The sequence below is a fragment of the Nothobranchius furzeri genome, chromosome 12 (genome assembly GCF_043380555.1).
Source record: "Nothobranchius furzeri strain GRZ-AD chromosome 12, NfurGRZ-RIMD1, whole genome shotgun sequence".
NCBI lineage: Eukaryota > Metazoa > Chordata > Actinopteri > Cyprinodontiformes > Nothobranchiidae > Nothobranchius > Nothobranchius furzeri.
The window spans coordinates 19,807,443-19,824,052 of NC_091752.1; the positions used below are offsets into that span (position 1 = coordinate 19,807,443).

The following is a 16,610-nucleotide window of genomic DNA, read 5'->3' on the forward strand; positions in this document are numbered from 1 at the left end:
CAACTTCATTTTGCTTCCTGAGTAAGACCCTTTTGATTTTATCCAGTTCAGGTTAGTTCCTCAGTTTGACCTTTCTAAGCAACCGCTTGATCCGGCGTTTTATTTATTTAATTTTGTTTTCGAAGAGATGACATTACACATTTCACAACAGCAGTGGGGGGCGTGTACTGCTCCAGTTCTAGGTCAACAAAGGGGCGGAGCCTGAATTCCAAAGTGGAATGGACTTCCTCTCGCGCGACGTCACTCTGGGATAGGCTGCGAGCCGTCGAGCAACGCCGTCAGTCAACGGGTGTTTCGAGCTTACTATCTTTGCTCCCGCTCGTAAGTAAAGGCGTTTCAGTAGCTTTATAAGTCCAACGTGTATTTCGTGTTTTGACGTGTGTGTTCCAAGTCGTTCGTGTTTTTTCCCGTTTTGCCCTCGCGCTCGTAAGTAGCCATCTCAAAGTTAAAAAGCGACGCTCGCCGAACTACAACGGAAACTTTTGCCGTGAAGGCCCTGTTTATCCGTAGCAACAGGTCCTGTTAACACGAATGTGATTTATTATTAGTAGTATTCGAAACGGGTTTAAAAAACATTTTCTTTTTCTTTCTATACAGAACGGGAGCACCGAGGTGGAGAAAGTATCCTTGCCGTTGCCTGTCGACAGGTTTAGGCTCTGGGATTAAAGAGATCGTCTCACTGCTTTCGTCGAAACTGCCGGTGGGAATTCATGCCGTGTTGGTTACCTAAATGCGGTACGAAGCTAAAATGATGCCGGTAAGATGGATGATTTTTTTTTTACATATGATTGAACGTTGCCCTGCTCCTTGTAATGTCTTTTTTTTAGATTTTATCATTGCTTGTACAGAATGATGGACATTTAAACTCACGCGGCAAGTTGATCTGGTAGCTATCTGCCTAACCTTGTGGCGTCATGATAACACAAGCTTCTGTTGGGAAGTTTATTTGCTGTGAGCTCGGTCGATGCCTCCAGTGGAAGTAAATTATGTTTTATTACATATAGACTATTTCCTGAATGCAAGGGTGCATTAATTCGGTTGTAGTATTAGTATAAATCATTCCACCCTGCTCAGATTGCACAGCAGTCTAGAGAAACCTGCCAAGTCTTGCTGGCACAGACTACCAGAGCAGTTCTGGACTCCTGCCGTGTCATCACTATCATCATCATCAAGAGGTTCATTGCTTTCGCTGCAGTGCAAGATTTAATCTCAATGCTTTTCTGAGGGCAGTGGTGTCTGCACATGCCGTCTGTAGGAATATATCATCCACTGAAATGTTGTTAATTAACAAGTGGCAGTTAATTTCCCATGAAAAAAATGTCTACAGTTTTATATTGCATGTAATAGTATTCACCTTATTATGAACATCTGAGATATTATGCAAATAATTAGTACATTTTGTGAGTTTATTGGTCAGTGTTTCACCTGCTATAAGAATATCTAAAATCAAGGATTTGTTTTACGTCACTTATGTTAAGTTTTATTTTATCCCAGTGAAAGTAGTTCCTAATGTTCTAGAGATGTAAGAACACATCTACAAATACTACAAGCAGTGTGAGGATTTTAAGAGGATTTTAAGAATTTAGAGGCCCTGTATTTTTTATTGTGCAATATAAACTTAAACAGCTAGTAGGCAGCAGTTTTAGCCTAAAGGCCAGATAATATTAGCCATTTTTAAGACATATTCATTGGTATCCTGAGATCTTGAGCTGTGAGAATGAAGGTTGTTAAATACTGCTGCCACCTAGCAACCAAAATTAGAATTGCACCACACAAAAAGAAATTCATTACGTTTTTGCATTTTATATTTTCCGTTTATTGTTTTATATATATATATATATATATATATATATATATATATATATATCGTATTGTCAGATTTTTGCCTATACACATCCCTACTGTGTTCAAGTAATGAAAAGAACACAGCTTTCAGTGAATCCCCTTTCCTCATTTTGTTGTGCTTTATTGTTTCCATTTAAGTTATGACCACAAACTGATTATTATGACAATTTTCTATTGATGATGGAACCAACCAACCCATTTAAACTTGTCCCTCTTTGCTTGGGTCTATTCACCATGGAAAGCTCAGTGAGTTGTCTTGGAAATGGGAGCAGTGTGTTATATTCAGATGACTTATTTTTTGCCCTGTAATCTATAGCTGACCTATAGGGATGCATGATGTATTGGCATCAACATCGGTATCGGCTGGTGTTAGTCATTTTTGAACATTTCGGTATCGGTCCAATAAGTAAAATTGTCCGATATTAACAACCGATAATTTTTCCATCTTGTTTCTGTTTGTGTATCCATTTCATAGGGTAAGGGGGATGATGATATGTAATTTTTTTGTTCTGTGACAGTGATGGTAATCATCTCAGAAGTGTAAATGTGTGTGGTGTGTGTAAATAACATATTGCAAATTCCACATTTTAGAAAAATTCAATTCAAAAATACTTTATTAATCCCAGAGGGAAATTGATTGCTGTAGTAGCTCAGAATAATAATAATAATAATAATCAAGTGGTTTAAGAGTTATTGTATATTACAATGGCTGTTGGCAAGAAGGCTCTCCAGTAGCGGTCAGTGTTGCAACGAAACTGAAGAAGCCTCTGACTGAAGACTAGGGATGGGTACCTTTGACATTTGAATCGATCCGGTACTAATTCCCGGTACCTACGAGTCGATACCGGTACTTAACGGTACCAATTTTCGATACTTTTGAGTGTTTATTATTTAAATTCTCTTTTATAATTAAATATATATTTTTCTCAATATATAACCATATTTGATAAATATCACGATAAATAACATACAAGTTTGTATTTTAACATCGTCCTTGTAGTTTTATAAGCTGATAATTAAACTGAAGCAAACATCTTTACTGTGAACTAAATTTACTGTGTATCTTCATTCCTTTTGCCGTCCTTTTTCATTTGATTTTTCCTACTGGGAAGTTAGAATTTCCGAGGAGAAAGCGAATGCACCATTAGCTGATAACAACGGTGGCAATGGAAGCTAACATATCAAGCTAACGTTATCTTTAACAGTTTATTTAGCTGCTGGAGCAGATTAAAACGATGATGCCTCAAACTTAGATCGTTGTCACTGGTTTTACCTTCACCCAATCACCCGTCGCATTTAGTAAAGTAAAGCCAAACTTTAGAGCGCGTTCATGTTCTTCTAGTCGGAAATTCGGAGTTCCGAGGAGAAAGCGAACGCACCATTAGCGAAACGGAAGCTAACAAATCAAGGTAACGTTATCTTAAACATTTTATTTACCTACTGGAGCAGATTAAGATGAGGATGTCTCACTTAGATCGTTGTCTGTCGCTAGTTTCATCACCCAGTTACCCATCACATTTAGTGAAGTGGACCCAAGCTTTAGCGTGCGTTCTTTCTACCATGCTGCTCTGTTTACAACGGGCTCGCAGGGACCGGCGACATAACGCTCTTGCGCATGCGCAACTGTCTTGGCAGTACCGAAACGAGGCACCGTTTGAAATTACGTGAATCGGTGTTCGGTCGGTACTATGGAATTCGGTCGGTACCTTAAAAAGTACCGAATTCGGTACTCATCCCTACTGAAGACACTCTTTCGTTGTCGGACAGTCTTGTGAAGAGAATGCTCAGGGTTGTCCATAATTTTCTTGATTCTCTGGAGAATCCGTGGCAAAACATTCAAGAATTCAGCTTCACTCTATACAAAATTAGCTGATTTCAGAAGCGTAAATCGGTATCAGCAAATATCGGTAATCTGCCTTAAAGGGACTTTACGGAGTTTGGAATTTTTATGCTCGCGATTGCCCCCTCAGGCCAAAAGCATAACGGCAGCTTCAATAGTAGGCTTGTGCACGAGGCGCGCATGCTGTACGTGCACACTCCTTAACAAAAATCACAGCTGAGACAGTCCCGTGTGTGTGTGTGGCCCGGAGGACAGAGGACAGGAGAAGTGCAGCTAATTAAAGAGCAAGTCACCCCCAAATCAACTATTTTTTTCTGATAAACTATATAAATGCGTGTCTAATCGTGCTGCAGACATGTGTAGTCAATAGTTTTGCACTTTAGTGCATTTTAGTTAAAATTTAAATTTTCTGCCTGAAACTGTCAGTGTTGTGCCATTGTCAGGTAAAAACTCTTCACTGCATTTGAATTTAAATCTGCCACCGCTATTGGCTAAGAGGTATGCTATGATGTAAACTGGTACATTATGATGTCACAATGCCGTGAGTGTGTGTATTTGTTAGTGGCTCCACCCTCTCGGTCTGCTAGGCAACAGCATTTGTTGCATTTTTCAAACATGAAGTGGGAGTGAAGTACGCTTCTTGTAAAGGGTGACTTGCTCTTTAATTAAATAATTTGGTTCTTTATCCTTTCTCTTCAGCACAGCCGACAAAGGTTTATGACAGGTCAGTCCTCCTGCATGCTCAGATCATTCCCTTCCCTTGCTTGAAAAATTGTTCCAAAATGAAAGTTGAACCCACATCTTTTTTATCTGTGAATTCAATGCCGTTCTGCGAGTCTCAAATAAAAATTTGGGCATCTTACTGTAAAAAAATATACCATTAATGTAAAAAAGAAACTCTAAATAAACTAGGTTCACACCCAGAATCGAATCCGGGTCTTCTGCATGAGAGTCCGACGTTTAACCAGGTGAGCTAAAGCACCAGTGACGTCTTTTGTATCTGTAACATTTATATCCTTGATTACAGCTGAAACAACGTTCAAAGAACAGTTCGGAGCGAAAATGGCTATTTTGTTGCTAATTTGCAGGAAATATCTAGAAGAAAGTAGCTAAGGGTCCTCAGAAATGTAGCTAGGTTCATCACTAGGTGTTAGGAACACCGACAAAGTCGCTGAGTTGGCACTACACAAAGCTAAAGCTACGGATAGCAAATGCTATGGGCGATGCCTGAGCGTGAACGCGCATGAAGCAGCCTGCTCGACCCGAGCAGCTCTTTTTCTGTGATTTTACAGAAAAACAGGCAATCACAGTAAAAATGCCAGGGCTCATTCTACAGGACCAGGGCATTGCAGGAGAATGTGTGAAGAAGAAATGTATTATTTTGTCTGCATGAGTAGTGCACAGGTTTACCTTATACTGCCCACAATAAAAGGCCACCCTGGAATGTGCAGTTTTGTATCACAGCAAAATGCCACAGATGCCACTCATGATGTCGGATCAGCATCTTGATGTGGCACACCTGTGAGGTGGGATGGATTATCTCAGCAAAGCAGAAGCGCTCACTATCACACATTTAGACTGATTTGTGAACAATGTTTGAGAGAAATGGTAATATTGTGTATCTGGAATGAATTTTAGATCTTTAAGTCCATCTCATGAAAAATCGGAGCAGAAACAAAGGTGTTGCGTTTAAATTTTTTTGAGTGTATATAGCGCCAAATCACGACAAGCGTCGTGTCAAGGCACTTCACATAATAAACATTCTAATAGTGATATTAATTTCGATGTCGGCCCAAATACTGCATACCTGTGCATCCCTACTGACATTTATATTTTTTTGTTATCACTAAGCTTTATTCTCATCCAAACAATATAAATGATCACCACTGTGAGCAGAAGCAACATTTATTACCCACAGGCACCCACAAATTTAATTCTGTCTCCTGTGGATATATCTACACTGCTTACTGTTCACATAAGATACAGCTTCTGGTGTTTGCCTGATAAACACAAAGTGGTCTTTAGTTGCGTCTGATATGAGGTATTGTCCCATAAATTACACTAACAGCCCCTGACCCTGGTGGTGCAGGCCAGGGATTTGGGGGGTTGTGAGCATGTAGTGTAATAATTGCTGGCCGGGATTGTAAATAGGGAGGTCAGTGTTTCTCAAGCACAATGGGCTGAAGGGGCTATTTATCATTGTGTTGTAGGGACCACTTTGTTTATGCGCCTGTGCTGTTGCATCACCCTGATAAGAGTTTCTCACCCTTATTGAACTGTAGCCCAGTGTAACTCATTTACACCTGAATCACACTTACTTAACCCTGCTTTGTTATGCAGATTTTTATTCTTACTTTACATTTTCTTTAGAGCGTTTTGGTAAACTCAACTGGAACAAAACCAGAAAATGAGGTTTGAACAATATTCAGGTTGTTTTTCTAATTGCAGTACAAAGTTATATTAGTCAATGTTTTAAATCATCTTTTAAAAGAATTTGGGTTACATCACAAGCAGAAGATTTCACTTTAAAATAGCACTTTTGTTTATTAGCATGGCAAACCACGCTATATGTGTGAATATACATAGTCTAGCCACAATCCATAGACAGACTTCCTTTTTTCTAAATAAAAACTTGAGCACCTCTTTCTGCTCTTGAGTCAAAGAAAACCCAATTCTAAGTAGTCCAAAGATGATGCCAAAGCCACTGTCTGTCTAAATTTCTTGGCTAATTATCAGTTTTGTTGTTGCCTTTAGGTCATAACAGAGAGAATAATCAGCGGAAGTATCTAGCAATAGCTGGTGCACGTCTGAGAGCGAAGTTGAGCCTTTCATTTACAATAAATCTTTTTATCAACAACCTGAAGGATTTTCCTGATCATGTGCAATGATACTATGATGCATCTGTGGATGCGAGTTTAATCTGGCTTGTTTCATAGAACCACATCAGTTGCCTTAGGATTTCTTATTTACTAGCTCAAAATACAGAGCAACTCAGAGCTGAAGAATTAATTTTAAATGTTTTATTGAAAATGTTTTTGCACCTATTAACACAGTTGTGATTAGCATTGTTTAATGTTTATCTGTTTCTCTGGTATTGAATGTAAAGATAAATTTGAAAGTTATGAGTTCTGCTTGTTTGACAAAACTAAAATTTTGTATTCGAATACAGTTTGGTGCTTAGATAATTGCCATGATAATTCTGTAGGGTTCGGGAGATTGAGTGCTTTAAGAACTCAATAAATATATTACCGTAAATCCTCTAATATTAGCCTGTATTCATTTAACTGCTGGGTATCATATTTTGGCCAGTGTCGGAGTCGGCGGAGGTGAATAATGGCCGTTTTTTTATTGTGGCCGGGTGGAATGTGGTAACAAGCAAGTACGGGGGGCGGTTGTGTCATTCGTCTCACTTTTGATTTGCCAGTGATAGACCGCGAGGGTAACTTTAACCGTGCGGAGACGAAGAGGAGGCAAAAATTTGATATCAAGTTCAAAGAGAACGTGCTGATTATGCTGCAGAACACTGGGGAGCAGTAGCAGGGGTTGTATGAACTAGTCGACTTCACCGCTCTATAGTGACTTGTTATGCCTGTCATCGACTAGTCGCTGTCACGTGATAATGACCGGCAAGATGCAGTCCTCGGAAAAGACAGCAGCCTGCTGTCAGCAGGTGACAAGCTCCTGCGCGTCGGGAGGCAACCCACTGTGCCAGAGCGTCGGTACTGACACCCGCCGTAAAACGAACATTTAACCAAATTGGCGTTTACCCTCTTGCAATTTAACCTTCCCCTCACCCCTATCCTAACCTTAACCAGCTTGCGCATGCAAAGCTCTGATTGTTGACGCGCTCCAGACATCTCCGTCCTGAGCACGGCCACAGTAACATTATCAAATCAGGTGTCGCCACCTCAAAAACTAATTTAACACGCGATCATTCATGTCGGCTCATTTCCTTTTATGTTTTCTGTCTTTTATTCTTTTATTTGTGCCTGATGCGTTTCGCTGCTGATTGCGAGGAGATGCAGGAAGATAATAAACAGACAGGACAGAAAAATAGTCAAATAAAACAAGTTAGTTTTTGTACCTGGTGGTTGCAACAAACAGACACCATTGAAGGTAATCAGAAGTGAGGAACAGAAAATGAAATAATTATTTTAATGTTTAGAGCAGCAGGAACTCTGAGAGGCTGTAGGCGCATCAGTGAGTTTGCGGCCGCTGCGCAGGGGGAGGGGGGAGAGGGCTGAAGCAGAAACTACCGTTGTTAAAAGAAATGTGTTTAACTTTGAAAATGTGGGCGCAATTTTAATTGTCAAAAACTCCAGTGAACCATTAGTTCATTTTTCTCAAATAGAAATTGAGGCCTGCCTCTAATTCTGGTCCTCCTTCCAATAAAGGCCTGGAGCTTGATGAGCTTGAGTAAAATACAGGCCCGGGCCTGTATTAGAGGATTTATGGTACCTCTACTTATGACCAATAAGCTATGACACTCTATCTAAGATTCTAAGATTCTTTGCTCCATTAAGGGGTTGTAAACACTTCATTTTGATTCAGAAAAGAGTCGGGTTTATAAAAGTGAGAATTTATTCTACCAACAATTAAAACATGACAAGTTAACTAACATTTACTGTGATGGATGGAACTAGATGTGATGTATGAACCTATGTGTCAATGCGATGTTATCGGAACTTCCGTATCTAGTAGAGCTGAGTTCTGGATGTACAAGAATTTGGTTTGTGTTAAGCTATGAAGTAGATTTTTATTAGAGATGTCCCGATCCGATCACATGATCAGAAATCAGCCCCTATCACATGGTTTCTATCACATGGTTTCAGACTGATCGTGACTCGGACTTTACTTCCAGATCCAAGCCCCGATCCGGAGTTGGATACTGGGTTCAAATTACAGGAGAGCAACTTGGTTCTCCTTAAAGGTTGTCAGGCTTCCCTGATGCCCTTAACTTACACACCCAGAAGGAGCACTAATGAAATCCAGTTTCTACCTATTAGTGTTGTCAAAAAAATCGATACCTAGATATAAATCGATACTAAAAGTGGTATCTAAATTAGATATTCCATTCCTGTGGTATCAATATTATGGACTATTATACACAGCCTTCTTCAAGTACAACAATACGCACGACAGCCAGATGCCGTAAAGCAGCCTCCGCCTCCCAGACAAACAGAAGAAGACGCCGCATGGCTACATTGCAATTTCCCACGCGAGTTGTCTCCGATCCAAGTTTTGTCTGCCAAATAAATAAACAAAAACATAAACAGCAAACTTGGGAGGCGCTTCACAGCCCAACTTAATTAGCATACCAAGTCCGACACGTAGTTGTATATTCACGCTTATGTGCTTAAAGGAAAACTCCCGTTTATTGCAACCCGGACTTAATTTCTAGCATGCAGTACGTTTGTTTACTCACGCTGACAACTTTGGTGCTACTTGGATTCCCCGGGGTATTTAGATCCATCGGCAAACCGCCGTCAGTGTATATCCATATAACGGGTGCGGACGGGCACCCATGGTGCAGCCTCGAAATAAGACATTATCTGCACCAAAACATCTCAATGTCGAAAGGTTTTGTTAGGAATCATTAACGTGATTCCCCTGTTTGTTTGGAGCGAGTCTGGGATTTCTAGGCGTAAACAGACTAGCGGCGGCTAATCTAGCCTGCGCTTTTGATGACGTCACTGCCGTGCGCCAGTCTGTTTTTATTAAGATTACCGGTAGATGTACCTTTGTCCTACTGTGGAGAAATTCGTTTTCTCCCTTTATTGACCAACAGAGTTGTTCAAAAGTACAGAACAAAACATACGGTATTACATCTTATGACAAAAATGCACCTTAAACAGAGTTTAAGCAGCAAAACATCACTCTGCAAATAGTGTATATATAGTGAGACAATTCATGATTTAAAGTGTTAATTTTCGCCAGTTTTTGTATGCACGTTTTAAAAAATGCTGATACTTGAAAGGTTTAAGCACTTTATACACTTAGTTCTTAACATTTAATTTTTGCAATATAAATTGAGGAATGTCATTTTTTGAATAAACTTGTTCAATAAATTGGTGTTTTCAAATAGTATCGAAATCGAGTACCGAGTTTTTTTTTCAAGTATCGAATCGAGTTTGAAATTTTAGTATCGTGACAACCCTACTACCTATATTATATTATTTATATGGACTCAGAGTAGCGGGGATGCTTTTGGGCAGAGATGCAGGCAGACCGTCTGGGACTCTTAAGGAGTCTAAACAATATCAGCTTGTTCTGCAGGAACTGTTTGGTGTATCAGCTTCGCAGGCGCAAAAAGATTGTGATGACGTGTCAAAAGCTTTGATGGGTTAAAGAGGGGTTTGCTTCAGATGGCCAGTCTGAAGCTTTCTCTAGAACTGATGAATCACCAGAGTGATCCAATTTTAATGTTCTCATGTTATGATTTGTGTAGCCAACCAGAGGTTGACAAGTTGAGGAATATTACCAAGACAACTCAGAAACACGCCTTCTTTGATCCGGATGCTCTGGTCTGGGTAAAGGGCTATCTGTATGTCACGCGTTTAACTTAACCTTACTTTGTCCTTGTGTGAGTGCAAATGGTGATGACCTTGTCATATAAAAACATATTTCAAGCAATGTAATCATAACATAGCATTCATTTCGAACTTCAATCATTGAGCACAGATTAATGAAAGCATTTCATTATATTATAATTATTATAAGTAGCAATAAACAAATGTTTATTTAATGATTATCTAGCTTATAAGTTTTAGAAGTTCATATTTAAGTTAGGAAATCATTCTTTGATTTAGCAACTGATCCTAGCTGTGAGTGTTCCTAATTCAAAGGTATGAAGAGTCCTGTAGGACGACAGGGGAAGCCTTGAGGAGAGAACATTATTGTTGACAATTCGTTATCTGTGTTCAGTGCTGCAGAAGGGCTCTGAGCTCCAGCTGATGGGATGAAGGCAGGCTGATTTAAAGGGAACACATGCAGTCTCATGTCTCCATTTTGACCAGATGTTGAGTGGTCAAACTGTACCTAAAATCTGACCATTGCTGGACGTTATAATTCCAACAGCTGTAGGTAGGAGCAGCTGACTCAAGCAGAAAGTTTTTACGTTGTTGATATAAGAAACATTTGATCAAACAGACATATTTGCACTGATATTTGATACTTTTTTAAAAGTGACACACAAACACAGTTTTATATTATTTTTTACACAGCCCACAGTTGCATCTCCAGCTGTCTTGTGACTTGTAAAACCTCTTTGCAGGTAAAAAACATTACATTTGTCCTATTTTCTTCCTTGTGGCAAGTGTTACACATAGGAACTGAAATGTGATGTTTAAATGATTGTTATTTAGCATTTAATAATTTGTTTTAAAAGGTAAAAGTACAGCAGAACTAGAAAATTAACTTAGTGGTGGACGTCTTCTGTACTGCGTCCACTTGTCAGCTATTCTACATTACTGAGGTCTATTTTGCATTATACAGATTATACACAAATGCATGACTCAGTGCTTCTTATACAAGTATCTTCCTCATTTCCTTTAGCCTTTTTGGTTTTCATATAAGATTTGATAAAAGGTCGTTTTGCCTGCATTTCCATACAGTTTTTTTTTGTCTAACTTATGTAGTATTTGTTTTTAAGGTTATATTTTTATCAACCAAAGAGGATTCAGGAAATGATTCATTCTCCTCTACTTAATTTTCGAGTCCCATTTCGCTTATCTCCCAGATTGGCTCAAAATAGGGACCGTCTCATCACACTAAAGTGGATATAGTCAGTTGGTCGGCTAAGTGCTGCAATGCAGACAGTGAGAGGAAATTGCAACTGCATGTGTGTTGTAAAAGCTCCTTTTTGCCTCTGAATGTTACTAACTGCAGGATTTAAACATTTCGTCTACATTCTACTGTTATTGCTGACCTTTTTGCCCTTGCTGCCTCATCCTCTGGTGCAGCATGGTGTAATGGAGTGGGTGAAAGAGACAAAGAGAAAAAAAGCAGAAAACCATCAGGGAGTTTTCGGTTGCCTCACCATTTTGAAGGACTGCTGGACTGGAACTGTGTCAGCTCTTGAAGCAGTGGAGGCAGAATCAAGGAGCAAACGCACATGCTGCTGTAGAGTCTCACAAACAAGTAAATCAATGTGAATGAGACATTTTAAAGAAATGTGCATTCATGTGCTTACAAAAGCTAATTCTGTGATTTTTAAAGGGACTGTATCATGCAAAATCCTCTTTTTGGAGCTTATGACCATATTAAACTGTTATTTCCTCATAAAAAGAAAGCCCTGAGTGGGTCTGCGGCTGTATGCTACTGTGGAATGCACACAGGTGGATGCGGGGTTTCATTAAATCCAAGGGTCTTATTTCCACATGTAAGGAATGGCTCACGAAAATAACTTATTTTTAATTTTAAAAATTAATATCTCAATAGTGCCAACAGTAATATATATTGTGCCTGTTGTTGCTGTGGAAGATGTAAAATAGCGGGTCCTTTTAAAGAGTCTGGCGTGATAATGAATGTTAACTGTGTAATTAATGACTCACAGGTAAATGTAAACGTAGCCTCATACTTAGTTGCTCATGCCACAATAATTAAGTGGTGAAGCTTAGACAGGCCGATAAAGCCAGCAATGAGACATATTTCATGTCTAAAAAGAGCAAACCATAATTTCTCGGACGTTGATAATTGTGTTGTCAATTCAACGAATAAAACATTTTCAGACCAGGTGGGCTTTAATTTGTGTGTCACCTTGTTATTGCAGAGTACACCCCTTCCATCTGAGTAAATCCTTATGATTAGTTTATTTCTGACACTGGAAAAACTGCAGTGCCAGACAGTTTTGGTCTTTAATTTAATATGTGACCAATTGTTTTTGAGCAATTATCTAGAGAGACTTGCAGCAGAATTGACCTTTACAAGGAGGGACATGTCTGAGGTTGAATGGAAGGATCATGAAGCATCTTATCAAGTTACCTTATAACTTAATTTTCCTTTGATCTGATTTCACACAACTGCATGAATACAACAAATGCCAACTGCTCTATACTCTGTTATGTTTCTGCTTGCTCCATGGTCGTGGACAATCAAAAATGTAACAAACACATCTGTCATTGACCAACTTCTCACATTTGACATTTCAGGTCTTTCTCAATAAACAGCTGGACAGGCTCAAAACATCCCACATCTGCGGTCATTGTCATTTTCTTCAGGGCTCTCACTTTAATGAGAGCCAAATCAGCATTTTTACAGTCACATTTACAGCTGATGTTCTTAGTGAGCGGTATCTCTGTTCTCAGCCTTACAGGCACTTCAGCTTATCTAGCTTTATGCTAGTGGAATCACCAACAAAGAAGGCAGTTAAGTGCAATAACTGTGACTGAGGTTCTCTTTGTGTTTCATCATGTCTTCCAACCCTTTCAGCTCCTTTCATCATGGCAGGTGGAGCACCGCCAGCTGCAGTCTCCTTCCTTCTCTTAGATGTCTTCTTATTACAGTGTCTTTTGTCTGTGGGTTTTGATGTTACGGCTTTTATCTCTGGGTTTTACTCCCAGACCTTTCTATACAGTTCTCCTGGTCTAAAGTCTTACCTCTACAGATGTCTTTTTTTGTTTTGCCCAAATGATTACCATTGTACCTCTATTTGAAGGATTTAAAGCTATACCAGGTAAATGTAAAATGTATATCATGCATTACTATGTAATGTTAAAGGTTTATTATATCAGAATAACATAATCTGTGAGAAATGTCCCCAGTGACCTTGCTGCACATCTGCTCCTCTGTCTGAATAGCCACAGGACAGGCTGTACATTTCTTTGATTTGTCATTTTGTTATGAACTGCCCCCTAGCCTTTCCTAAAGGCTGGGCAACAGCTTAGACTCTGCTGATGTCATGATGGAATTGGTAATCTCGTGTTATGCTAGTGAACTGCAGAGGCAGCATGTCCCATCCGAGTCCCAGGGTGATCTGTTTAGACCACCTCAGACAGAAGGAGTGCAAATCAGCTCTTATTTCTGTCGCTTCACACTTAATATACAGAAGGCAAGCGTAGCAAATCTCTGTCAAATATTTGTCACATGCATTCTGTGGAAATGATGCTCATCTGATTCTAAGAGACTACGTAAAGCTATTCTTATCAGCTGCAGAGGTTCTGTTTGGCTCCATGGGCCTTTTGGGCTGTTATTGAGCTGTTTAATTTTGTTCGTTGTTGTTTCTATGAATATTTAATAACCTCAGTTTGTCTGGCTTAGTCAAAACAGGGAGTCCAGCCACTCGTCTCCTCTAAGTACACCTCTTCACAGAATCCAGTGCTCTGCAGTATTTTGTATTATGGCGTAAACCACTTTTTAAACAAGATTTTAACTAATTTTTCACACCAGTATTGTCACATTTGCTTGTAATTGAAAGACAAACTATAACTCGTTCTTTGCTAAATGAAATAAATATTCAAATTAGCTTGATGTTTAACATGATTGTGTGTACTTTTCTGTAAAGCACTTGTGTAGTCCTCGGTGAAGACTGCATAGACAAGGTTGATGGAGGTCAGCAAGAAAGTGCTAACTCATCTAGAAGGATGCTGGGAGAGGCCACTGTTGGCTCCTGGATCATTAACTTTAGTACCGAGGAGAAATGGCTCTCACTGTAGGAATTACTGCTCTCCAAGACCATAATCTCCTACTGATGCTTTCACCTTCTCATTTGGTCCGTCCAAGGCGTTTTATCTTCCAACATTAACAAAGTGATTTAAATTTCTGGCAGCTTTGGGTTGTTGTCTCAATATCAAGTGTCCTTGTGTTGCTGGAACTTCTGAAGCTAGAGTGATAATATATGCAATAAAACCGTAGCACTGAATCGTGTGTTTAATGACATCTTGGTTGTGTCTGATTTAGGGTCGCATGTACCGTTGATGCTGCTGGATCTGTCAGCAGCCTTTGACATGGTGGATCGCAGAATTCTGCTGGATCACCTAGAGTCATGGGTTGGTCTCTGAGTCTGCGCTTGACTGTTTCCATTCATACCTAGAGGACATGCAGATTGATGGCTGTGCCTCACCCTTCATTCCTGGGGAGTGGGAGGTTCCTTGGGGCTCAGTTCTGGGACCTATTTTCAGTTTATCTGCTACCCCTGGGACATATCTTTCAGCGGCATGAAATCGGGTACCACATATATGCAGATGATTGTCGAATTTTTCTGGCAATAAAAGGGCCTGACATGGGCGGCAAAGTAGCTGTCTCTCTGATGTGAAAGACGGGTTAGCAGCAAACTTCTCGAGTCTTAATCAGGCAAAAACCAGAGTCCATTATTTTTGAGCTGAGAAACCTTTCCTGCACTCTTATCAGTTTCCAATTTAACATCTACTGAGCCTAAAGAATCTGTCACTAGCCTTGGTAAGGAACTGGACTTAAATTTTTCAGTGGCACCTCAGATAAATACAGTTTTCACCTTGTGTTTATTTATTTATTTTTTCAACTGCACCATTTGACGCACCTTAAACCTCTACTTAGAAGATCACATTTGGAGTCAGTGACACATGCTTTTATCTCACGTTTGTATTATGCAAAATCACTATACATCGGCACTCCCCTTTCAGCCTTGAACCGGCTGCAGATTTTGCAGAATGCTGCTGCAAGGTTTCTGACGAGCACGAGTCGACGTAGTCCAGTTACACTGGTCTTGGCACATTTGCACTGGCTGCCTGTGACCTTCAGATTTTGTTTTAAAATCTTACTCTTTGCCTATAAGGCATTGGACGGCCTGGCACCCTCTTACCTTCCAAAGCAACTCACACCCTATGTGCTAGCGTGCTCTTTGAGGTCAGCCAACTGCTTGCTGCTGTGCGTACCCACAAAATGAAATATAATGCAAGGAGGGAGTGGGCTTTTGTGCATGCTGCACCTCTCCTTTGAAATACCCTCCCCATCTTCATACAGCAGTCATCGTTGTTCTCGGTCTTCAAACCAAGTCTGAAGACCCATTTCTATGACCTAACTTTTGGCTTATGACCACCTTCTATGCTTGTTTTTACCATTTTAGATATCGTTTTTTAAGGCTATTTTCACTATTTATGGTGTGTTTTGATTGCTGTCTTTCTCTGCTTTTACTGACTCGTATTTTGTATTTTTCATTTCCTGTCTTAAGTTGGGAGGTGCTTTGGTCAGCTCCCATGCTGTGTTTAAATGCACCAAAGGCCAGTTATGTTATCCCTTTAGCCAGATGACTTCTCTCTCTCTCTCTCTCTCTGTCTCTCTCTCTCTCTCTCTCTCTCTCTCTCTCTGTCTGTCTGTCTCTCTCTCTCTCTCTCTCTCTCTCTCTCTCTCTCTGTGTGTCTGTCTGTCTGTCTGTCTCTCTCTGGTTCTTTCATCAACTTCCCTATTAAACAAGCTAAGTGAGCCTGGTCCTTAGTCAGACCCATACTCATTCTTTTCTGTAACTCACAATCGTTACAAAATGGCAACAAAAACTCAAAACCACCAGACTATGCCTTTGTTTGTGTATGTTGCTCAGGAGATTGTTAGAGCAATGATGTCATCCACTCAATCACTGAAGTCTAATTTTAGGTAGACATAAAAGAGAATGCTCTTTGCTTGGAGCATCCCACAGTTACTTTTGTTTGCTGCATTATGGCTGCAGCTGCTCAGCATAGTCCCCTCAATCTTTTGTTTTTGTGACCCAGCTGATCTGATGTTCCCACAGTTTACAGAAACTCCTGCTCTCTAGCCCAGACATGTCATTTTTTACCCTCCCCACATTATTGGGTGGCTGCTTGTTTATTTGACCCTCACTGAAACAACCAGAAATGAATGAGAACTACACTAAAACCTGTGGCTCAAATAAAACGGTTCAGTAAAGTCAGCTGATGTCATGGCCTTGAGCCATCTTTCTTTACGATGGTGGTTTTATGGCTGTGCTATCTAAGCT

The 16,610-nt window shown here is 40.0% G+C and overlaps 1 protein-coding gene across 3 annotated transcripts in view; it reads left to right on the forward strand.

Annotated features, from left to right (window-relative positions):
• The first annotated feature begins 224 nt into the window (after nucleotides 1-224).
• tp53bp2a (tumor protein p53 binding protein, 2a) overlaps nucleotides 225-16,610 on the forward strand; it is a 32,486-nt gene continuing 16,100 nt past the window's right edge. For 2 of the 3 annotated variants that reach the window (XM_015944406.3, XM_015944410.3), the window contains exons 1-2: nucleotides 296-516; nucleotides 598-757. In XM_015944406.3, coding sequence (XP_015799892.3) covers nucleotides 731-757 — 27 coding nt within the window. In that variant the 5' untranslated portion in view covers nucleotides 296-516; nucleotides 598-730. Of the gene's footprint in view, nucleotides 517-597; nucleotides 758-16,610 lie in introns of all 3 variants that reach the window. The other variant, XM_015944408.3, reaches the window with a different exon arrangement.